The sequence below is a fragment of the Lipotes vexillifer genome, unplaced genomic scaffold (assembly GCF_000442215.2).
Source record: "Lipotes vexillifer unplaced genomic scaffold, Lipotes_vexillifer_v1.1 scaffold272, whole genome shotgun sequence".
In the NCBI taxonomy this organism is placed as follows: domain Eukaryota; kingdom Metazoa; phylum Chordata; class Mammalia; order Artiodactyla; family Lipotidae; genus Lipotes; species Lipotes vexillifer.
Genome location: NW_006772469.1, coordinates 2844129 through 2869418, shown reverse-complemented (window position 1 = coordinate 2869418; position 25290 = coordinate 2844129). Strand labels below are relative to the sequence as shown.

Genomic DNA, 25290 nt, shown 5'->3' with positions numbered 1-25290 from the left:
AAAACCACCTTAATTTCTGCCCATCCTCTCTTCCTTCCCGCCTGTGTTAATGGTGTCTACCATGCGTGGTGCCTATCTGAATATACTGAATCTGGCATTTGAACACCCATTATCATTATAATGTTTTGGGAATTTTCCCAACTCTGAGTCCCACCTCCCTAAGGTAGAGACAGAAATTCATCTTCTCAGTTTTCCTTGCTGCTAGTGTATCTTTGTGTGACTTAGGCACTGCTAATCATATACACCTACATGAGACTGCTGTATAGGAAAAGAGTGACATGAGGAAGAAAGCACCATGTAGAATCCATTTTGTATTGAATGAGGTGGTTGAGGCTCTTGACTTTCAGTTGATGCAGTGGCAGAAATTCGGCCGTGTAATGTCCTAGGTCAACATGGTGAGTTGCAGTATATGTTTTCACTGGTGGCAGTGAGGGATATTTGCTGAAATAGTTTGTATGGCTTAGAGTATTGTTTCTGGCTGTGTAGGCTTCAAATTTCACTTTCCCAGGGATCTTTTGAGCTATTGTATTTTAATAATTCCTTTTTATGCTTGGACTGGCTACAGTAAACCCTGCTGTTTACAACTAATAGGCTTGATTGATGATGGTCACTTGCATTCTCTACCCTTTCCCTTCATGTATTTAGGGAACTACCTCTATTGATTAGCTCCTCTCACCTTTAATTCCAACAGTCCCTTCTGTGCTCAGTGAGGTATCTCCCATTCTCCCCTCCATGTCTGTCTTTTCTTCCTTTTTTACAGTTATCCTTTTTGAATGAATTGTAAAATCCTTAATCTTCATTCCCTCCATCTTCCATTTTTCAACCCACTGCTAGCTGGCTCCCATCTTCACATTCAATAGAAATTGTTCTTGCCATGGTGACAAGTGAGGGATGTGTCACTAAATCCAATGGACACTTTCTGGTTTAATCATTCAGTCTTCCATTGGAAGGATGGATTGGATTGTTTTACAACTAGAGGCAAGAAGATTTTTTCTGAAACTTTTTAGTTATATTAAAAAAAGAAAAAGTTGTGGCTGAAGTAGACACTGTGACTTGTAGAGCCCTGGATATAATCAAGCTTGCTTCCTTCCTTCCTTGCTTGCTGCTTCCTTCCTTCCCTCCCTCTCACCCTCCCCCCCTTCCTCCCTCCTTCCTTTCCTTCCTACCTGTCATCTGTCTAGCCATTTTCCATTTAAATATGAAATAGAAAAATCTATAATAGCACTAGGAGACATGAAAGGATGCTACTCTACAGGATTAGAAATTGTGCTTATTTCTGATGTTAGAGATTGACAAGATAGCGAAAACCATAGCTCAAAATTAATAAATAAGAACAGTGTCGGGAAGGTAAAAGCAGATTTAGAGAAAAGTCAGAGGTAACAATAATACAAAGAGCAAGAGAGAACCTATAATTGATTAAAGAAGTTAATTCTGCATTAGCTAAGCCAGAGGTGTATCCTATCCCCAGCATATACCTACAATGTTTAACCCAAGGGTAAATGAGAGAACTGCTCTCTAAAAAAAGTGCCTAGCAAGGAGTCCTGGAGCAGGTAAAGGGGCTTGAGAGATAATCAAAACTAAGTGTAAAGTAGCCAGATAGTGCTAGAAGTCCAGAGTAGATGTTGGAGAGGAGAAGAAAATCTGGAGAGAGTTACACTTATTACCAAGTCCTTCTTATTTTGGTAATTAGGTTGGAGAGGGTGGGATTTACCCCAGACCGCCTTCCTTCTTCATGTGCGCATCCTCAAGTGGAGTCTGTACATTGCTTTACTCTGCTCTTTTACACATAACTTCCTCAGTTCATCTATTCAGAGGAGAAATCAGTTAGGGAATCAGATCTGTACGACTATAGAGGGAATCCATGCTAATGACTTGGCTAATTACCCAGTTCTCTATTCATAACTATGTATTCCCAGATGTTTGAGGGAACACAGGAGCATGAAAGAGAGGGCCTAAGATGAATAAGGAGAACAAGTAATGTCAGACAAAACAAAACACTCAAAACCCTGAGGCAACTTTAAATAAATTCCAATTTTCTACCTTACAGGCATTTTAATATGTATAATATGAAGTCTGTAAGCAAAATAATAGACTGGTATGAAAAGGGAGCAATCAGAGAGCAAGAAAGAATTCTTAGAAATTAAAAACTTGATGACATTTTTAAAAGAGGTAACTAATGGAAGGACAGTGTCACTTTTAAAGGAAAATTTAATGATCTGGAAGTTAAAGTTGATGTAATTACCCAGAATGCAGTAAGAAAAAAATGAGGAAAATAAGAATTATATGAAGGAAAGTATGAACAAGTAATTCCAGGAGGCTCAATATTTATCTAATAGACATTCCAGAAAGAAATTATACAGAAAATGAAGGGGATAAAATAATCAATGAAATAACAATAACAACAAAAATTCTCTGTGTTGGAGATAAGTGCAAGATTGTAAGTGCCCATCTTACAATCACTTGCTTAGTAGGATGAATGAAAAAGATCCACACCTTGGCAGATAGTGGTAGAATTACAGAACTCTGAGAATAAAATGATAGTTCAAAAATAATTCAAATTACATGACATCAAAATTAAAAACTTTTGTGTATTGAAAGACACCATCAATAGAGTTAAAAGGCAACCCATAGAATGGGAGGAAATATTTGCAAATTATATATCTGATAGGGGTTAATATCCAGAATATGGAAAAAACTACAGTTGAACAACACAAAAGCAAATAATCCAATTAAAAATTGGGCAAAGAACTCGAAAAGATGTTTCTCCAAAGAATGTACGCAAATGACCAATAAGCACATAAAAAGGTGTCAACATCATTAATCATTAGGGAAATGCAAGTCAAAACCACAATGGCATATCATTTCACACCCATTAGGATAGCTATTATCAAAAAAAAAGTAGAAAATGACAGGTGTTGGTGAGGATGTGGAGAGACTGGAACACTGTACACTGCTGGTGGGAATGTAAAAAGGTGCAGCCATTACGGAAATAGTATGGCAGCTCCTCAAAAAATTAGAAAGAAAATTACCATATGATCTAGAGATTCCATTTCTGGATACTATGTAGCCAAAAGAATTGAAAGCAGGAACTTGAACAGATATTTGTATACTCATGTATACTATGTTGATAGTAGCATTATTCACAATTGCCAAAGGTAGAAACAACCCAAGTGTCTACTGATGGATGAATGCATAAATAGAATGTGGTATATATCTACAATGGAATATTATTAAGCCGGTAAAATGAAGGAAATTCTGAAACATGCTACAACATGGAAGTCTTGAGGACATTATTCTAAGCAAAATAAGTAGCCACAAAAAGACAAACACTGTGTAATTCCACTTATATGGGGTGCCTAGGGTAGTCAAATTCATGGAGACAGAAAGTAGAATGGTCATTGCCAGGGTCTTGGGGGAAGGGAAGATGGGGAGCTGTTTAACTGGCACATAGTTTCAGTTTTGTAAGATAAAAAGAGTTGTGGTGGCGGATGGTAGTGATGATAATGTCACAATAACATGAATGTACTTAATACTGTATACTTAAGTACTGTAAGTACTGTATACTTACACTTAGTATACTAAGTATACTAGTACTGTATACTTAGTATACTATTACTGTATACTAAGTACTGTATACTTAGTACTGTATACTTAAAATGGTTAGTTTTATGTCATGTATATTTTACCACAATTTAAAAAATAATTCAGAGTGTCAACAAATAACCTGTAAATGGGAATCAGCTTGATCCTAGACTTTGCATTCCTAATAGTGATTCCTAGAAGGAAATGGAGTAATATCTTTAAACTTCTTAGGAAATTCTACTTTGAGCCTAAAATTCTGTCCCTGGCTGTATTCTGTCCCTGTTTGGCCCCTGAGATTCTGTCTTACCTTGAGTTCTGTCGTACCCCAACGTGCTCTGTGCTGTGTGCCCCAGGAGGTTGATTTCTGTTGACTACTTCAACTGGACTCCCTTTACATTTGGCCAGTTGGGTTCAGCCAATAAGAGGCACCAGTAAGAAATTAGAAGCCAGGAGGCTGGGCATTGTTTTTCAGACTCCTTCCGTACTATGCTGCAGGTTAGCAGTCGATATTTTCTTCCACCAAGCCAAAACTCAGGGTCTGATAACACTGTCCTACAGCCATCTCCCTCTGTCCTATTAGTTGCTCCCTCCCCTTACCTCATTTGCATAGGTTAATGGCTACTAATACAGTAGCTTACTGCTGTTGCTAGCTGCAGGGTATTTCATTGTCCCACTTGGATTTCTCTTAACCTGGTGAATACCTTTGTAAATTAACTCAGCCATTCAGTTTCCTTCAGTTACTCCATTTAAATACATCATCTATTTCCTGCCTGGACTCTGACTAAATAAACTAATATTCAAATGGGAATGCAAACTGAAGACATTTTTGGGGAAAAATCAAGGACTCATAAAACCACCTACAGATCTCTTCTGAATTCATAACTTGAACAAATGCTTCATATATTTTTACACAGATTTTCAAATTATTACTATAAACTTGTATGTAGTTTTCTTTTATCTGTTGTTACGGCTCTTTTCTGATCTCTAAAATTGTTGGGCATTCCTTCTTTTCCACCATAAATCTTGCCAAATGTTATCTATTTTATTGGTATTTTAAAAGAATAAGCTCTTGAGGGACTTCCCTGGTGGTCCAGTGGCTAAGACTTTGCGCTCCCAGTGCAGGGGGCCCGGGTTTGATCCCTGGTCAAGGAACTAGATCGATAAGCCACAACTAAAGATCCCGCATGCCTCAACTAAAGATCCCATGTACTGCAATGAAGATCCTGGGTGCCGCAACTAAGGCCCAGTGCAGCCAAATAAATAAATAAGTAAATAGTAAAGAAAAAAAGGAAGCTCTTGAAATCAACTAAACTTCAATTAAAAAAAAAACAGAATAAGCGCTTGGCTTTCATTAGACAATTAAAGCTGACTGGATTTGTATATTTTGATTTCTATTTTATTCAGTTTCATAATGAACAATTCATTCAGTTGTTTTTATTAATTCTTTCCTTCTATATCATTTTGGTGTATTTTGTTATTCTTTCTCTAGTTGAATGGTTAGCTGTTTATTTTCAAGCTTTCTTTTCTCTATTAAATGCACTGATGCAGTTTTTCTGTGTATTTTATTAAGGTTTCATATACAATTTCCTTGCCAAAATTTTAAAACTCTGTATGACAAAATATAAATCAAAAGATAAGCAACTAGCTGAGAATAAATATTTGTAAAATGTATACTCAACAAGGACTTGCTGTATAGAATATAGCTTTATAAATCAATAGTAAATAAATAAAATACAATAGAAAAATGAGCAAATTTAACAAACGGGTAATTCTTATATGGACACTAAAAGATAATAATTATTTGAAAAGTTGTATATATATATGGCATAATATCTTTATGGAAAAAAGCTTTTAAAAATCATGAAATTATGTCAAATATTTTCCCCTTCCATAGTGTGGGTAGTCCTGTGTAACTAACCTGCCACCAAATGGCTGGCTAATCCCCAAACTGTGAGCTTCTCATTTTCTTTTCCCAAGGCCTTCAACACACTTGGAAGCAACCAATATCGTTATGTTTCTTATTGCCACTAAATTGTCCTCTGGCAGCAAACACTTGGTTACCTAAAGCTCTGTTTTCATTGCATGTCTCTAAAGGTGATAAATAACTTGGCCTCTGCATTTCACTGACTACAGTATAATCTTTTCTACTGTAAACAGGGCTTGTAATACTTTTTTTTTTTTTTTTTTTGGTTTCGTGGGGCCCAGTGTTTTTATTTTCAATTCTATTTATTTATTTTTTTTTTTTTTTTTTTTTTTTTTTTTTAAGAAGGAGTATTAAGTCTTTATCGAATTCTTGTTTGGCGAACCCGTGCCCCCTGCATCGGCAGGCGGACTCCCAACCACTGCGCCACCAGGGAAGCCCTGTAATACTTTTAATAAGATCAGAGAACCAATTCTAGGTAACCCAGAACCAACTCAGAGAACCCACCCTTAAATTTCTATTCCTCTGGAACCATTGCCAATAGCTAATTGTGACTCATTCAGGGTTCAGTCAGAGAAGCAGAACACACACACATTCATATATATGTAGATGTAGATATATGTGTGTCACATGTATTTACTTTTTTTATAGAGATTTGCCCCTACACAATTATGAGAACTGTTTAAATGGTCAATGAAAGGCTGTTTCTTTGGTGTCTGGTGCTGGAACCTGAAGTCATTAGGACAGACAGCCAAGAAGGAAACATACATGAGAATTATGGGAAACAAGGGCAAACAGACCTGCAAGGATGAGCTAGAATTCATAAGGACAAACTGGAACTTGGATCAGGCCCTCACCTCTTTCACACCTCCAACTTTGATGGTAGAAGAGATCTGCAGAAGAAGCTGACACCTTTAGTGACAGAGCTTAACATTCTCATGCACTTGGCCCAGGAGTTGGAGGAGGTACAGGAGAAGCTTCTATAAGAGCTAGAACAATATGGCTTCTCCTTTTCTGTCTTCCAAATCTATTGCAAATGTCTCTTGTGGCCCATTGTAACCTGTAACTATCTAAGGAAGAAAAACTATGGAAACAAAGCTCCAGCTTAGCTAAGCTGACAGAATACAAATTCACTACATCTGCCACATGTTAATTTTTTCACAAGGAGAATGTATTTATGTCTGACTTATATAATTAAAAATTAATGAAAAGAAAAGCATGTAATTTTCTTAAACCATTTTATAGGACTTGTGTAACCCTGACATCAATCTAGAGAAGGATGGCACAAAATGGAAAGCTAAAGACTAATTTTACTTATGAACTGGAGGAAAAGAAGTGAAAAATGAATCTAGGACTATATTAAGAAATAATAGATCAGAGACTACTAAATACTACTCTTAAGTAGTGTGATTTATCATAGGAATGCAACGATGAGTTCAGACAGGAAAGATTGAACTTCTCATCAGAAATAATACAAGTCATGGGACAATGGGATGACATCTCTAAAGTGCTGAAAGGTAAAAAGTGAGCCTGGAACGCTAATCCAGCAAAAATGTCTTTCAAAAAATTATGGTGGGGGCTTCCCTGGTGGCGCAGTGGTTGAGAGTCTGCCTGCCCATGCAGGGGACATGGGTTCGTGCCCCGGTCTGGGAGGATCCCACATGCCGCGGAGCGGCTGGACCCGTTAGCCATGGCCACTGGGCCTGCGCGTCCGGAGCCTGTGCTCCGCAATGGGAGAGGCCACAGCAGTGAGAGGCCCGCGTACCGCAAAAAAAAAAAAAAAAAAAATTATGGTGAAATCACTGAAGAAATCAAAGAGAAAATTTAAAATATTCCTGGAGGAAAATGAAAAAGAAAACCCAGCAGTCCAAAATCTAGGGGATGAAGCAAAAGCAGGTCTAAGAGGGAAGTGTATAATGAAGGAAGGTTTTCAAGAGACAAGAAAAATCTCAAATAAACAACCTAACCTTACACCTAAAGGAACTAGAAAAAGAAGAACAAACATAACCCAAAGTGAGTAAATAGAAAGAAATCATAAAGATCAGAGCAGAAATAAATGATGTATAGACTAGAAAAACAATAGAAAAGATCATTGAAGCTAGGAGCTGTTTCTTTGAAAAGATAAACATAGTTGATAAACCTTTAGCCAGTCTCATCAAAGAAAAAAGAAAGAGGGCCCAAACAAATAAAATCAGAAATGAAAAAGGAGAAGTTACAACTGACACCACAAAAATACAAAGGATCATAAGAGACTACTATGATCACCTATATGCCAATAAAATGGACAACCTAGAAGAAGTGGGCAAATTCCTAGAAATGTACAATGTCCTAAAACTGAACCAGGAAGAAATAGAAAATATGAACAGACCAATTACCAGTAATGAAACTGAATCAGTAATAAACAAACTCCCAACAAACCAAAACCCAGGACCAGATGGCTTCTCAGGTGAATTCTACTAAATATTTAGAGAAGAGTTAGCACCTATACCTTTCAAACACTTCAAAAAATTAAGGCAGAAGTAATGCTTCCAAACCCATTCTACAAAGCGAGCATCACCCAGATATCAAAACCAGACAAAATCAGACCAAAAAATAAAATTACAGCCCAATAGCCTCAAAAATTCTCAACAAAATATTAGCAAACTGAATTCAACACTACATTGAAAAGATCATACAGCATGATCAAGTGAGATTTATCCCAGAGATGCAAGGATGGCTCAATATCCACAAATCAATCAAAGTGATACACCATATTAACAAACTGATGAAGGAAAATCATATGATCATTTCGATAGTTGCAGTAAAAGCTTTTGACAAAATTCAATATCCATTTATGATAAAAACTCTCAACAAAGTGGGTATAAAGGAAACATACCTCAATATAATAAAGGCCATATATGACAAGCCCACAGCTAACATCATACTCAACAGTGGAAGGCTGAAAGCATTTCCTCTTAGATCAGGAGTAAGACAAGGATGCCCACACATGGCACTTTTGTTCAACATAGTATTGTAAATCCTAACCACAGCAGTCAGAGAAGAAGAAGAAATAAAAGGAATCCAAACTGGAAAGGAAAAAGTAAAATTGTACCTGTTTGCAGATGACATGATACTATACATAATAAATCCTAAAGATGTCATCAAAAAACTACTAGGACTCATCAGGGATTTGGTAAAGTTGCAGTATACAAAATTAATATACAGAAACCTGTTGCTTTTCTATATGCTAACAATGAACTATCAGAAAGGGAAACTAAGAAAACAATCCTGTTTGCAATTGCATCAAAAAGAATAAAATAGTTAGGAATAAATCTAACTAAGGAGGTAGAAGACCTGTACTTGGAAAAACTTAAGACACTGATGAAGAAAAGTGAAGGTGACACTAACAGCTGGAAAGATACACAGTACTCATGGATTGGAGGAATTAATATTGTTAAAATGACCATACTACCCAAGGCAATCTACAGATTCAATGCAATCCCTATAAAAATACCAATGGGATTTTTTCATAGAACTAGAACAAATTCTAAGATTTGTATGGAAACACAGAAGACTTCAAATATCCAAAACAATCTTGATAAAGAAACAAAGCTGGATTTCAAACTATAATACAAAGCTATGGTGATCAAAAAAACATGGTACTGGCACAAAAACAGACACATAGATCAATGGAACAGAATAGAGAGCCCAGAAATGAACCCACACTTTAATAGGAAATTAATCTTTGACAAAGCAGATAAGAATATACAGTGGGAAAAAGACAACCTCTTCAATAAATGCTGTTGGGAAAACTGGATAGCTGTATGCAAAAGGGTCAAACTGGACTACCTTCTCACACCATGCACCAAAGGACTTCAATGTAAGACCTGTAACCATGAAACTTCTAGAAGAAAGCATAGACAGTGTGCTCTTTGACATTGGTCTGGGTAATATATTTTTGGATATTTCTCCCCAGGCAAGGAAAACAAAAGCAAAAATAAACAAATGGGATTACATCAAGCTAAAAAGCTTTTGTACAACAAAGGAAACTATCAACAAAACAAAAAGGCCATGTACTGAATGGAGAATATATTTACAAATGATATATCTGAGAAGGGGTTAATATCCAAAATATACAAAGAACTCATACAGCTCAACATCAAAAAACCCCCAAGCAACCTGATTAAAGAAATGGCAGAGAATCTGAATAGACATTTTTCCGCAGAAGATATACAGATGTCCAAGAGGTATATGAAAAGCTGCTCAGTATCACTAGTCATCAGGAAAATGCAAATCAAACCCACAAAGAGATATCACCTCACAACTTTCAGAATTACTATTAACAAATAACAAATAACAAGTATTGGCGAGGGTGTGGAGAAAAGGGAACCTTCATGTACTGTTGGTGGGAATGTAAATTGCCGCAGCCACTGTGGAAAAGTGAAAAAAAATCCACAAAAAAAATTTGTGGATTCCTCAAAAATTAAAACCAGAACTACCATACAATCCAGCAGTTCTACTCTTGGGTATTTATCCAAAGAAAATGAAAAACACTAATTTGAAAAGACATGTACCCCTATTTTCATCATAGCATTATTTACAGTAGGCAAGATATAGAAGGAACCTAAGCACCCATCCACAGATGAATGGATAAAGAAGATGTGGTTGCAATAGCATATTACTCAGCCATAAAAAAGAATGAAGTCGTACCATTTCTGAAAACATGGATGGACCTAAAGGGCATTATGCTTAGTAAAATAAGTCAGAGAAAGACAGATACTGTATGATCTCACTTATATGTAGAATCAAAAAAACCAAAACAAATGAACAAATATAACAAAGCAGAAATAGAGTCAGAGATACAGAGAACAAACCGGTGGTTGCCAAAGGGGAGGGAATTGGGGAGAGGAGAGAAACAGGTGAGGGAGATTAAGAGGTACAAACTTCCAGTTGCACAGAAGTAAATGAGTCACAGGTATGAAATGTACAGTGTGGGGAATATAGTCAATAACTAATATCTTTGTATGGTGACATATTTGTTAACTAGATATCACGGTGATCATCTTGCAATGTATAGAAATATCGAATCACTGTTGTGTGATAGGACCTAACTTAGTGTTGTAGGTCAATTATACTTCAAAAACAAACAAACAAACATACTCATAGAAAAACATCAGATTTGTGGTTACCAGAGGTTGGGGTGTGGAGGGAGGGGGAATTGAATGAAGGCAGTGAAAAGGTATTGAACTGCCAATTATAAGAGAAATAAGTACTAGGGATCTAATGTACAGCATGATAAATATAATTAACACTGCTGTGTTATATATGAAAGTAAATCCTAAGAGTTCTCATCCCAAGGGGAAAAATATATATTTTTCTATTTCTTTAATTTTGTACCTATATGAGATGATAGACGTTCACTAAACTTACTAAGGTAATCATTTCATGATGTCTATAAGTCAATTATATCTCAATAAAACTGGAAGAAAAAAATTAAGGTGAAATCAATATTTTTTTCAGTAAAACAAAAGCCACGATACTTTTGTTGTTAGAAGACCTTTACTATAAGAATTGTTAAAAGTTTTTTAGGTAGAAGGAAAATCATATATTCGTAGGAAACTTAGGTCTACACAAAGGAATGAAAATCACCAGAAATGCTAAATATGTGAATAAATAAAAGTCTTTTATTTCTCAGTTTCTTTAAAGATAATTCTTTAAAGATTATTGACCATTTACAGTAGAGAGATAGATGGCTTGTAATTCCACCAGTTAAAACATGGTAATGGTTAAGTGGGGCAACAGCTTCAACTTTGTACTTGATCTTGTCATTTGTTGCAATATACATGAGTGTCAGTGAGTGCAGAACTATCCAAGTGATTCTGTGTGGCTCAGGTAAGGCACACAGGAATGCATAATGCATTCCATATGCAAAGTTAGTACAGCAACTTTTTAATGGCCTCTATTATGTAAAATACTCTGTTGACCACAAGCAACTTATATTTCACTAGAAGAACCCCACAGTCTCAGCAGAGCTCACTGCGAGTTCTTCCCGTAAGCTCACTTTTAAGTAATGTATTTAAGAAAATCATTCCACTTTTGTAAATCAAACCCGAAATCTGCATCGCTTTTTCATTTAAATATTAACTCCACTAGGTGGAGGCATTTGCTCAGTTTTGTTGTTCGCACTAAAGCAACTTGGGATAGCAAGTATAGTGAGCAGGGGAACAAGTCAGAAAGAAGGCAAAGCGCCCTTGTGCAGAGCCTGGTGCTTTGCCTTAACTTGGCAAATGTATCCATGTTGCTACACAGAGTTCAGCATTTGCTTTTAGTATTTAGCAAAGCAAAGTAGCAAAGTTTTCTAGGTTGATGGTGTCTAAATTTTTTTTGTTAGAACAGTTGGAACTTTAAAATAGCCACCATGGGTTGTATAGAAATCATTAACCACGAATCTTAAGTTTTCTTATTTAATTCTGTTAAACAGTTCTTGCATTTAGCAGTGATGTAGTAAGTAAGGGTCTGTAACAATAAAATATATGCTGTTTTCTCTATATTTCAGACATTTCATGTTTAATGTAAGGATAATGTAATATGTTAATATACATATTTTTATGTAATACATAAGCCTTTATATTAGTAACTTCAAGTAAAATGTCACCTATTCAAGTTTTGGGGAAATGCTCTTTTTTGAATATGCTATGCAAGTGACAAAAATGTGTGTGACAGTTCTTAAAGTAACTGAAATATAAAAGGTCTAAAGGACTGTGGGGAAATTTATTTTTCAGTTTGAAGCTTCTTGTCATCTTCTTGGGTTTCTACTTCTCTGCTTTCATTGGTACCAACATTATATGGAAACAGTATCTTTCTACTCACATAGGAAATTCATCTGCCCTTTGTTTTGTATTTGAAGTTATAATGCTCTGTCTCATCAGTTAATTGACTTCAAGGAAGTAAGTCTCTGAAATGTTGAACTTGCTGAAAGCAACCCAATTTTCTTTTTGTGCAGTTGGTTTTTAAAAAGTCTTTCTTGTATAAATACTATTGTCTATAGTTTTATTGTTTTAAAGATACTTTATTACCTACAGCTGTTCTCATAAATTGATTAAAAACATTACAGGGCTTCCCTGGTGGCGCAGTGGTTGAGAGTCCGCCTGCCCATGCAGGGTACACGGGTTCATGCCCCGGTCCGGGAAGATCCCACATGCCCTGGAGCGGCTGGGCCCGTGAGCCATGGCTGCTGAGCCTGCGCGTCCGGAGCCTGTGCTCTGCAACAGGACAGGCCACAACAGTGAGAGGCCCGCGTACCGCAAAAAACAACAACAGCAACAACAACAAAAAAAACATTACAGACTTTTGTCCTGCAATCCCTTTGAGAAAATTTAGTGCTTGATGTTATTATTATTATTTTTTCATCTTACATCTTTGGGAAAGAGATGACAAATCAGATGTTTATAAAACAATTATTAGAAAGAATTCTAACTTTTCGATCTAACAGATCTTGTCTCATATTTAAATATTCCATTTGATTTTTCATTTAAAACAATTATTCAGTATACATTGGATAAAATAAGATGTCTCATTAATCCACAAATGTAACAATTGATTTTCTTTTTAGGATGAAGACCTGGCCCGCCAGTTGGTGGAGCTAGGCTACCGCGGGACTGGAGAGGTGGTGAAAAGGGAAGATTTTGAAGCAAGGAAGGCAGCTATAGAGATTGCAAGGTTGGCTGAAAGAACTCAGAAAAAGTAAGTGTCCATGTTCCAAATGGATTTTATATTATATTGTAGAGTCTCTGGAAAAATCCAATTTTGTTGGCATTGTTGTAATTTAGAAACATTGGTTGGAGCAGGTAGAACTTGGAATATTCTAAGCATTTGTTCTGCAGATCAGGAACTGGAGGAACTGTGATATTGCGATAAAGCCACATGAAACTGTGAGCTACAAATTTAAAAATATAAATACCAAAATATGGCCATCATACCAATAAAGTCCTGTTTACACATAGCTCAATGTTATTGGCTTTACATATTTATATAGTAAAAGTATGAGTGACTTTTGCCTTAGAGTTCTTTGTACTTTTGAGGCCTGTAAATCTTTGGCTTCATTTATGTTCTCACAGTTTTGTAGACATTGATTCATTGAACTCTATTTAAACGATCACTGGCTTTTGTTAATATGACTCATATGTGGTTATATAAAACATGAATCTAATAAAGTATGTTAGGAAAGAGATGTACACCTAAAGTGAAACGTATCAAACTAAGACAATCTGAAAAAGACTTGGCAAAGTAATTATCTATTTACTTTTTAAAAATGATTGCTAAAGCTTTAAATGTTGGTGAGAAAAATTACTTAGAAATTGGTATATTATTCTTAGATAACATTTTTGAAAAGTACCCAGTAATTATGAGTAGAAGTCTCCCATGTATTTATTATAAAAATAACATTTGGTAGTGGAATGTGAATTGGTTCTGGGAATGTGCAATTTTAATTGATTGTTCTAGGTTCTTATATTTCAGAACCCTAGAATATTGTCATTTAATACAGTAACATTCAGTAATATACTAGTTTTCTATTGCTGTCATAACACATTACCACAAATGTAGTCGCTGAACACGACACAAACATATTTATTCGTAGTTCTGTAGGTCAGAAATCAGAGTACAGTGGCTCAGCTGGATTCTCTGCTACATATATCACAAAGTTAAAATCCTGGTGTTGGCTGGACTGAGTTCTTTTCTGGACGCTCTGTGGATGAGTCTGCTTCCACCCTCATTCAGGCCAAATTCATTTCCTTGTGATTATAGGACTGAGGTCTCATTTCCCTGTCACCCGTCAATCTGGGGACTCCTCTTTGCTCCTGTAGGCTGCCCACATTCCTTCTCATGCTTTCCATGTGGCTGCCCGCCAGCAAGAATGGGTCAAGATCCTGTCAACCTTTAAATCTCTCTGACTTCTTATGCAAGTCTTCCCTGACTCCAGCCATAGAAAGATCTCTCCTTCTGAGGGCTCATGTGATCACACTGGGTCCATCCAGATAATCTAGGATAATCTCCCTATTTTAAGGTCTATAACCTTCATTACATCTGCAAAGTCCCTTCCTAACATACTAATAGGATTAGGCATAGGGATCTTTGAAGGGGCCATTCTTCTTACCAAAGGTAAATTTATATAAAACTTCACTCGTTTATGCAACACAAGTATACTTGGCTTCTATTCGTAGAAAATTGAAATGATGCAAAATATATGTGTACATGTGATTTTTTTTTTTTTTGCGATATGTGGGCCTCTCACTGTCGTGGCCTTTCCCGTTGCCGGAAGCGCAAGCTCAGCGGCCATGGCTCACGGGCCCAGCCGCCCCGCGGCATGTGGGATCCTCCCAGACCGGGGCACGAACCCGTATCCCCTGCATCGGCAGGCGGACTCTCAACCACTGCGCCACCAGGGAGGCCCTCTCTTTCTGTTTTTAATCAATAAATATTTATCAGTCAGGAGCAGAAGTATAGAGATTTTTGTGAGATTTTGTAAGGAATTAATGTATATTCATATTTCATTAGAGATGTATCCTATTTTATATCAAGAGGAGTTGGTCATGTTTACAGTATAAATTCTATCCATGTACATGTCCATTTTGTGTTTGGCTCAAAATGAGTATTTATTCTATCGATAGTCTCTTTAACTGGCTAGAGCTGGAAGTCATCAGACTACTTAAGTGCCAGTCTTGGGAGACTAATCCCCACACAGAGCTGCTAGAATCGGAAAGCCTTTTCATCTGCGCATCTTCTCATCTGCCTTTGTAGTGGGATGGGCCCCATATGTTTCCTCTTTCCTTCCCTGCCAGGTCCATTGTAGTGTTATTGGCAGCAGGGCCAGCAGAGTGTGGACACCAAATATGTCCTGTGCCTATATTTGCTTGAGGATCACTTTGAAAATATGCATGAACATGTGACTGCCCGCCAACTGGTACCAACTTGGAAACACGTGATTCTACTATCAGATTATCTTAAATTCTCTAATGTGTGGGTGAGCAGCCCCAAGTAGATCACAATCCTCTTCACTAGCAATCATAGAGCACCCGTTTCAAGAAGTGGTGGCACCTAAGAGTATGTCACTTACTTAGAATAGTTTCATAGATAAAAAGAGTCTGGTTAAAGATATTGGGAGGGGGTATTTTGATAAGTATTTTCCCAGAAGAAGGCATAAAGTACAAAAAATTATTTTGACCCTTTATTTAGTCATTCACTTCACAAATACTCATAGACAACCATACTCCATTAGGCACTATGCTAGGTGCTGGGGATACAATAGAACATAAGACTTAGTCCCTGACCTCAAGAAATTTGAGGGTTAGGTAAATGAAAGACAGTTACCTTGCTGGTGGGAGTATACAATGGAAAATAGTTTGGCAATTCTTCAAATAGTTAAACATAGAGTTACCATATGACCCAATAATTCCACTCTTAGATGTATATCCAAGGGAATTGAAAACAGACGTCCACTTAAAAACCAGTGTTCCTAGAAACGTTATTCATAGTAGCCATAAAGAAGCAACAACCCAAATGTCCACCAACTGATGAATGGATTAAAAAATGTGGTACATAGATAAAATGGAATATTATTTAGTCATACAAAGGAGTGAAGTACTCTTACCTGCTACAACATGGGTAAACCTTGAAAACATTAGGCTTAGCAAAAGAAGGCAGACAAAAAGATTGTAAATTGTATAGTCCCATTTATATAAAATGTTCGGAATAGGTAAATCCATAGGAACAGAAAGTAGATTTGTGGTGGCCAAGGGCTGGAAGGAAGAGTGAAAGAAGAATGATTGCTAATGGGTATGGAGTTTCTTTCTGAGGTGATAGAATGTTCTGGAATTAAATATTGGTGATGACTGCACAACTTTGTAACTATACTAAGAGCCATTGAATTGTATACCTTAAAAGTTTGAGTTTTATGGTATGTGAATTATATCTCAATTAAAAAAGGCAGTTACAACGGAAGATAACATATGCTATCATAGGTGTTGTGGCAACACCCTAAAGTAGTAAGTACTAAGTCAAGATTTGAAGGATGTGGAGAACAGGAAAGGCTCTTCTTAAGGCATGACTGCTAAATTTACCTTTAAAGGATAAGTAGGAGCCAAGCAGGCAAACAAGGGTATGAAGATGGACACATTTACTTTGCCTCAATTCTATGATAAATTTTTCTTCTTCACAAATCATTCTCTCTACCTCTTTGTTTTAACTTGTGCCTATTCCCTTGCTAAGACTTTTTCCCCCCCTAAAGTTGTGCCAGCTAGAGGCCACTCATTTCCACATGTACTGGATTGGTGGTGGTGGCAATGGTGGTGGTAGGAGGGTTCTGCATTTTCCTAGCTTCTTCAAGCTTTGCTTCAAAGCCATCTCTGCTTCACTATCATGTAAACAGCATCTCTCATCTCTCTTACCCTGAGATTCATGCCAGCTGGGTTTAGTAGCCACAAGGCAGAGACTATAAAGTTTGGAAAGAAGGGATGGGATAAGTTTAGCTGGTGGTTACTGAGGTAGCGCCTATCATAAGTCCTGGAGAATTTCTATTTGTAGTGAGAAGTTCAGTTGATTTCTGTGGGTGATGGAGAGATAGACTTTGACTGCACAGAAGTTGAATATTGGGTTCTTGGGATCTAGTTAGTAGTTATAACTGAGTCATCTCTCAGGTGGAACACTTTCCTGGATGAGCTTGTAAGACCATTGGCCTCTTCACTTTGGGTCAGCTTATCTTTTTAGGAGATGAATTAGCTCTTCTTAAAACTGCTTCTGAGATAATCACCTTATTTTACTGAAACACAGAATCTGAAACATAGATGGAATAAATGGCAGCCCTGGTGAACTGATAATTATACTGCTTGGTTGTTGCTATCTTCTCAAGAGACTTTGTGATGAGCCTTTGGGAATTCTTGTAAAGTGAGCTTGACAGGAGTCTCAGATGCTGAATATATAGGGATCCCTGTGATCTCTTTTGCTGAAATGAAGAGGGTATCTGTGGTGATTAAGGAGAAGGCTCTTGTGTCCTTTCATCCTCTGGTACATCTGGGACTAAATTTTAAAAGTTGGACCAGTCCCCAACCTTTTTTATTCTAGCCAATCTAGTCAGTTTATCAACTGTCAACTATTTCTGGTGTGATTGGAGTATTCTTCTTCAATTTGTTTTTAAAAATAGGAGTTGGAAGTATCTATTAATTGATAACATGCTCTTTTAATTTTATGAAGATGAAGTTGGATAAAAGGCCAAAATTTGTTTCATGTAAAATGACTTTACTCCATTCACTTTATGATCAAAAGGGAATACCATATGCTAGTGAATTAAATGAATTTCTGTAAGTTTAAAATGTTCTGCTAGATAAAATCTGACTTCTGTGAAATGGTTTCAACTTTTTGCTTTGTTTCAAATAGTTTATGTTTTAAAAGTTATTCTGATAACACTTTATAGCTCTTAAACAAAAAATATGGAGTTGTGGCTTGTCACAGACTAGCTGCTCCAGGAAGCAGACAGTGAGGGTTAAGAGTGCAGAAGGTTTGATGGGGACGTAACACCTGTGAAAGGAAAAGTGAGGAAAACAGGACTAAGCAGGGTCAGAATCTTGATGCCAAAGTTACAGAGACTCTCCCAGCACAGTGGAAAGCTCCAGGGTAAAGGTTGTCCATTAAAGAAGTCCCACATTGGGTGAAATGTTCAGGCCCTGGTACCTCTTCTGTGCCCAGTCATTGCCTGAGGGCTGCCCCCAAAAGTATGATCTCAGCTTGAAACTGATGCAGACCCTGGAAAGGTTCACAGCTGGAGGCTGTCAGCTCAACAACTCCTCACAGCCAGGCAGAGAGGCCTTTCTCCAAGGGGTATCTGAGTGATGTGTCCACATACGTGCCACAGTTCGCCCCTTGTGACATACAGATCCATTTTGTGCATGCAGGGAGCAGTTCTTCCAGAGCACCGAGGGCCTTCCTCCTGGGCAGGATACTCAGAAGAGGAAAGTTAGTCCCCAACACTGCTGTTGGTCTGGAGGCCAGAGGTGGTTCTCATCATCTCTTTCTTCCATTATCCATCCTAAATCCTCTGGCTTCAGCTGTCACCTCTCTGAGTCTCAATCATAAGATGGTGGAGGCCCTGGTAATCCTACTGTCCTTAGGCTGGGGTTGTTGCATTTCTCATTCTCATTTAAAATTCTATAAGGGAGTACCAAGAGGTAGCTAGGTGGGCCATTCGAGTTTGTCACTTGTTACTCTCTACCCCCATTCTGTAACAACAGTCCTATCTCTCTTGCTGATCAGCAGCAATTACTCTTCACAAGATAGTGTCTCTCTGTCTTGCCTGCTGTTCCCTGGGCACAAGACGCTCAGAGTGCTCACGTGGCAGCCATAGTTTGTAGTTCAGTGAGACACTTGCTGTTTTCCCTGGTGAGAGTGTTCTAAAAGATGGCACCGTGTCCTTGAACAATATTGCCTCTAAGCTGGTGATTCAGCTGTGCCTTAAGTGGACCATTCCAACACTTTCAGGCTGACAGCTTCTGATGGGGCACTGTGTGATATGGCCAGAAGATCCCATGGTCATGAGCTCTCTCCCACACCTTTTTTGTTATATAGCGGGTTCCCTGGTTGGGGTGCTATGCTGTGTTGGATTCCATGCCTGTGGATCAGGCATTTTGTAAGCACCCAGACAGTGGGGCCAACTAAGACCAAGGAGGCAGAAAAGGCACACTCATATCTGGAATAGGTAGGTATTCCTGTGGGAATGAACTGTTGTCCCTTCTTGGTTTATAAAAAGGACCCAGTGTAGTCAAATTGAGTCCATTGTTCTCCTTGAGGAATAATGACCTACCAGGGGCTCAACATTGGTCTCTGTTGCTGGAAAATTGGGCATGGAGAAGTAGAAGTAGCTAGATTGGCCTTGGTAAGTGGGAGTCATTGCTGTTGAGTCCTTGGATGACCTTCATCTGCTCTACTTTGTTCATGTGTCCATCATGCCAGTATTGAGAAGACTACTGACAAGGCTGGCTGACATCGACTGGCTGAGCCCTTTTGTCTTTTTGGGTTGTTTAGTGCATCATTTCTGATGGGTGTTATGAAAATCTTCACACTTGTACTCATTCCCCTATGTCCATCCATGTGACTCAGACATTCCTAGTCTCCACCTTTTTTCTTCACAGTTTCCTGCCCAGCCAGCCAGCCCATTCACCATTGCTTATGAGTCACTTGTAATCTTTGGGACATTTCTTTTTCCTTATCCTTCTACACAAAGTGGATGATCAGATGTGTCACCTGAAGTTCTGCCCATTTGGGAAAGTCTTTCTTCCCTACTGTAATTTAAGGCCATTCTTGAATTTTATGGGTTGAAATGTGTTCTTCAGCAAAGGTATGTTGAAATCCTAATCGCCAGTACCCTAGCATGTGACCTGATTTGGGAATAAGATCATTGCAGATATTCCGGATCAATGATCCCTGGGTGGATCCATGGACACAGTGGACCTATTATAAACCAACCCTTGGCCAGGATTCCATGTGTTATCTTACCCTCCTATGCCTTCACTCTAATAGTGGGACCATGATGTTGCTTTGGATCTCCAGATACCAATCTCAGCTATGACTCTTCACCCAATACTCTATCAACTATCTGGCTATTCTCCTTTCCTTAGTGTCTACTCATTTAAGTAAATGGTTAAAGATCCCTTAGGGGAAGAACAGAGGGAATCATTGCAATGGATACTTGATATAGTGTTACAGGTCTATTCCTCTAGCACAGGGTAACTTCTTTAGTCAGCAGGTTCCTAGTCTGAGAACTGGATCAGGTAGAGATACTAGGCAACACATCCTGACTTTCTATTGTGATGGCTGCCTTCAACCTCAGATAATTAACTTTGATTTCTTGTTGTGATACAGATTGAGTAGTACCTTTGTTGACCGCCTATCTATTTTACCTCAAGGGATGTTGTGTTCAATAAACCAACTTCATGACTTTCAAGGTTAGGGTCCTTGACTCTGAGCTTGTTGGTCTTTATAATAATTACAAGTCCCTGGATTCTTGAGGTTTAGCTCCACTTCTGAGTTTGCAATATATGGTACTGGTAAATGCTCACTCTCAACTAGTTGGATATTGTAACATTACTGAGATTACACACTGAATTTTTCCCCCTTTCCTCCCTCCTTCCCTCTGCCTCTCTTTCACCCCTTTTTTCCTTCTCTTTCTCTCTCCCTCCCTCCCTTTCTCTGCAACAAGCAAGCAATTACAGATGGTGTTAATATTTCCAAGGAACATCATATTATCTGTATCTATCTATCTATCTATCTATCTGTCTGTCTACAGGTATATCCATATTATTCTTTAGTTGAGTACTTATATGAACGTGCTCATAAGTGCAATTAATTCTACCTCAGAGAGTAAATGGACCCATTGCTTAGATGAATTGATTATTTTTGTATTTGGCAAGTTGTTAACATTGCCACATTTATAGATCTTAGCCTATTTGAGCTTAAAATAAATCTAAAAATAGTCACAGAGAAAACTATGTAGATAAAATCCAATATTGATAACAGTTCAGCTAATGATTAATCAAAAGCAAATGAAATTCACATGTTTAAAAATGTTTTAGCCCTTTTCCTCAGAATATTATTTAGATTTGTTTCTTTTGTGTTCTTAATTTAGCTCTTGGTTTAAATTGTGTTGATTCATTCAATACTCATTCATAGTCCCTTTGTAGGCAAATTCAAGGATTTCTTCTCAGATTCACTTTGCTTGGTTGATGTCTGCTGATGCCTTTAACAGAAATTTGGAATTATCCATTTCTTGAAATGTTCCCTTTGAATTTTATTACCTTTAACCTCCCATTTTCTTCTGTTTGCTGTTGTCCACTATCTTTGCTGTATCTTCTTCCTTCTCACTAATTTGGATCTCTCCCAAAGGACAGTTCTTTGTTTTCTTTTCACCCTTTTTAATACTCCACTATTTTCATATCAACCACTTTTATGTTTCCAGTTTTCCTGTGTCAGATCTCTAATCCTGACTTCTTTCTTGGGTTTTTAACTCCATGTTTGTTTTAATACTGTGTTGTCAAACCAATAACAAAATAGTAAAAAAGTCTCATTATTGTTCCCTTACAGATCCACTCCCCATACAAAAATTCCATTTTTTAATGCTGGTAGTACCATTTTTTAAAAAACTCTATAGGCGTTATATTTTACAATATCTTCAAAGTCTACTTGTGAGCAATTCTAAAAGGCAATTAACAATGGATTTCTGTTGACTCCTTTGTTCAGATTTGCTCCTACGTTCATACATTTTTCACTCTACTTACACGTTGCTAATCCAAGTTTTCTTCAGATTGACTTTTATTGCGATGTCTTACCTGATTGCTCAATCTCAACTTTCTTCATTCTCTAATACCATGCTGCCTGATCATACATCTGTGAAACAGCTTTCAAAACATCTCTTTCCTCCTGTCCCCTCTTCATTCCATTCCTTCCTATTTCTATCAGCATCTAAATATGCATCTCTATAAAAGAATATGAGGTATGAATATGAGTTTACAAGGGAAATAGGAATATCTCATAGCAACAAGACTTTAAAAGGTAGAGAAGAAAAAGTAAAGGTGGAAGAAATGCAGTGAAGCTGAGGTTGAGCTTAGTGCCCAAAAGGTATGCCAGATTTGGGAAGATAATGCAAAGAGGTAAATATTTACATTACATCATTCATTATGTCCATCTGGAGCAACAAAACCATTGACAAAAAGTGTAGATATTCCTGGTTCTGAGAGCTGTAGGGAAGGGAATAATTTCTTCGACCCACTTAGGGTCCCTGGATGCATCTGAAAATTGAATTGACAAACACATTAGCAGGAGAAAAGGATACAAATTTATTTAATATAAGTTTTACATGATACAGGATCCTTCAAGAGGAAATAAAGACCTAAAGAAACAGACCTGAGTATTTTATACTAGGTTTGATGAAAAGTGGACAGTTATCAAGGAATATGACAGGTTAAGGAGTATGAGGTAATTATAGTAAACTGGGAGAAACTTAGCAAGGCCTGTTTGTTAGGATTCTTCTTGGCATTTCTTTGTCCTCAGAGAGGTGAGTATTGTTCAATATCTGCAAATCAATCAGTATGATACACCACATTAACAAACTGAAGAATGAAAGCCATATGATCATCTCAGTAGATGCAGAAAAAGCTTCTGATAAAATTCAACATCCATTTATGATAAAAACTCTCCAGAAAGTGGGCATAGAGGGAACCTACCTCAACATGGTAAAGGCCATATATGACAAGCTCACAGCTAACATCATACTTAATAGTGAAAAGCTGAAAGCATTTCCTCTAAGATTATGAACAAGACATGGATGTCTACTCTCTCTCCACTTTTATTCAGCATAGTTTTGGGAGTCTTAGCCACAGCAATTAGAGAAGAAAAATAAATAAAAGGAGTCCAAATTGGAAAAGAAGAGGAAGTAAAACTGTCACTGCAGGTGACATGATACTATACACAGAAAATCCTAAAGACTCTACCAGAAAACTACTAGAGCTCATCAATGAATTCAGTAAAATTGCAGGATGCAAAATTAATATACAGAAATCTGTTGCATTTCTATACACTAACAATAAAATGTCAGAAAGAGAAATTAAGGAAACAATCCTATTTACCATTGCATCAAGAAGAATAAAATACCTAGGAATAAACCTACCTAAGGAGGCAAAAGACCTGTCCTCTGAAACTATAAGATGCTAATGAAAGACATCAAAGATGACACAAACAAATAGAAAGATATACCATGTTCTTGGATTGGAAGAATCAGTATTGTCAAAGTGATTATACTACCCAAGGCAATCTAGAGATTCAGCACAATCCCTATCAAACTGTCAATAGCATTTTTCACAAAACTAGAACAAAAAATTTTTAAATTTGTGTAGAAACACAAAAGACCCCAAATAGCCAAAGTAATCTTGAGAAAAAAATAAAACAGAGCTGGAGGAACCAGGCTCCCTGACTTCAGACTATACTACATTGCTACAGTAATAAAAATAGTATGGTACTGGCACAAAAACAGAAATATAGATCAATGGAACAGGGTCGAAAGCCCAGAGATAAACCCATGCACCTATGGTCAATTAATCTATGACAAAGGAGGCAATGAAGAAAAAACAGTCTCTTCAATAAGTATGCTGGGAAAACTGGACAGCTACATGTAAAAGAATGAAATTAGAACATTTTCTAACACCATACACACAAAAAAACTCAAAATGGATTAAAGACCTAACTGTAAGACTGAATACTATAAAATTCTTAGAGGAAAACATAGGCAGAACACCCTTTGACATAAATCACAGCAATATCTTTTTGGATTTGTCTCTAGGAGACAAATTACTCTAGGAGTAATGGAAAGAAAAACAAAAATAAACAAACTGGCCCTAACTAAACTTAAAAACTTTTGCAAAGCAAAGGAAATCACAAACAAAAAAAGCCAGCCTACAGAGTGGGAGAAAATATTTGCAAACACTGTGACTGACAAGGAATTAATCTCCAAAATATACAAACAGCTCATACAGCTCAATATCAAAACCAAACAACCCAATCAAAACATGGGAAGAAGATCTAAAAAGACATTTATCCAAAGAAGACATACAGATGGCCAGGAGGCACATGAAAAGATCACTAATTATTAGAGAAATGCAAATCAGAACTGCAATGAGGTATCACCTCACACTGGTCAGAATGGTCAACATCAAAAAGTCTACAAATAATAAATGCTGAAGAGGGTGTGGGGAAAAAGAAACCCTCCTACATTGTTGGTGGGAATGTAAATTGGTACAGCCACTATGGAGAAAAGTATGGAGGTTCCTTAAAAAACTGAAAATAGAGCTACCATATAATCTTGCAGTTCCACTCCTGGGCATATATCCAGAGAAAAACATCATTCGAAAAGGTATATATACCCCAATGTTTATAGCAGCACTATTTACAATAGCCAAGACATTGAAGCAACCTAAATGTCTGTTGACAGATGAATGGATAAAGAAGATGTGTTTTTTATGTATATATATATATATATATATATATAGACACACACACACACACACACACACACACACAAACAGTGGAATATTACTCAGCCATAAAAAACAATGGAATAAAGCCATTTGTAGCAACATGGATGGACCTAGAGATTGTCATACTGAGTGAAGTAAGTCAGACAGAGAAAGAGAAATATCATAGGATATCACTTATATTTTTGTGGAATCTAAAAAAACGATGCAAATGAACTTATTTACAAAACAGAAATAGACTCACAGACATAGAAAACAAACTGATGGTTGCCAAAGGTGGGGGAGAGATAAATTAGGAGTTTGGGATTAACATATGCACACTACTGTATATAAAATAGATAACCAACAAGGACCTATGGTATAGCACAGGAAACTATACTCAATATCTTGTAATGTAAAAAAAAATTATATATTCATATATATATATCTGAATCACTTTGCTGTACACCTGAAACTTACACAACATTGTAAATCAACTATATTTCAATAAAAATTTTAAAAAATACCAAGAACATTGAAGGTATTTGTTTCAGAAAGCAAAGCTGATGTCATGCTTCCCAGTCCCTTTTTAATTTAAGGACCCCAGAACACAGAGTTTATCTGATTGTGCTCTTCTTTCCATTGCATGCTATTTCCATGAGTCCTTACTAGGCTCCTCTTTAATGAAAACATTTTAATGTTTTCCTTCTTTATCCCCCATTTTTTTTTTTTTTTTTTTTTTTTTTTTCTTTTCTCGCGCCT

General features: G+C 37.1%; 1 protein-coding gene across 3 annotated transcripts in view; it reads left to right on the top strand.

Moving 5' to 3' along the window:
* CFAP299 (cilia and flagella associated protein 299) overlaps nucleotides 1-25290 on the top strand; it is a 633581-nt gene that overhangs the window by 5753 nt on the left and 602538 nt on the right. For all 3 annotated transcript variants that reach the window (XM_007447561.1, XM_007447563.1, XM_007447562.1), the window contains exon 2: nucleotides 13095-13225. In XM_007447561.1, the coding sequence (XP_007447623.1) occupies nucleotides 13095-13225 (131 nt within the window). The remainder of the gene's footprint in view (nucleotides 1-13094; nucleotides 13226-25290) is intronic.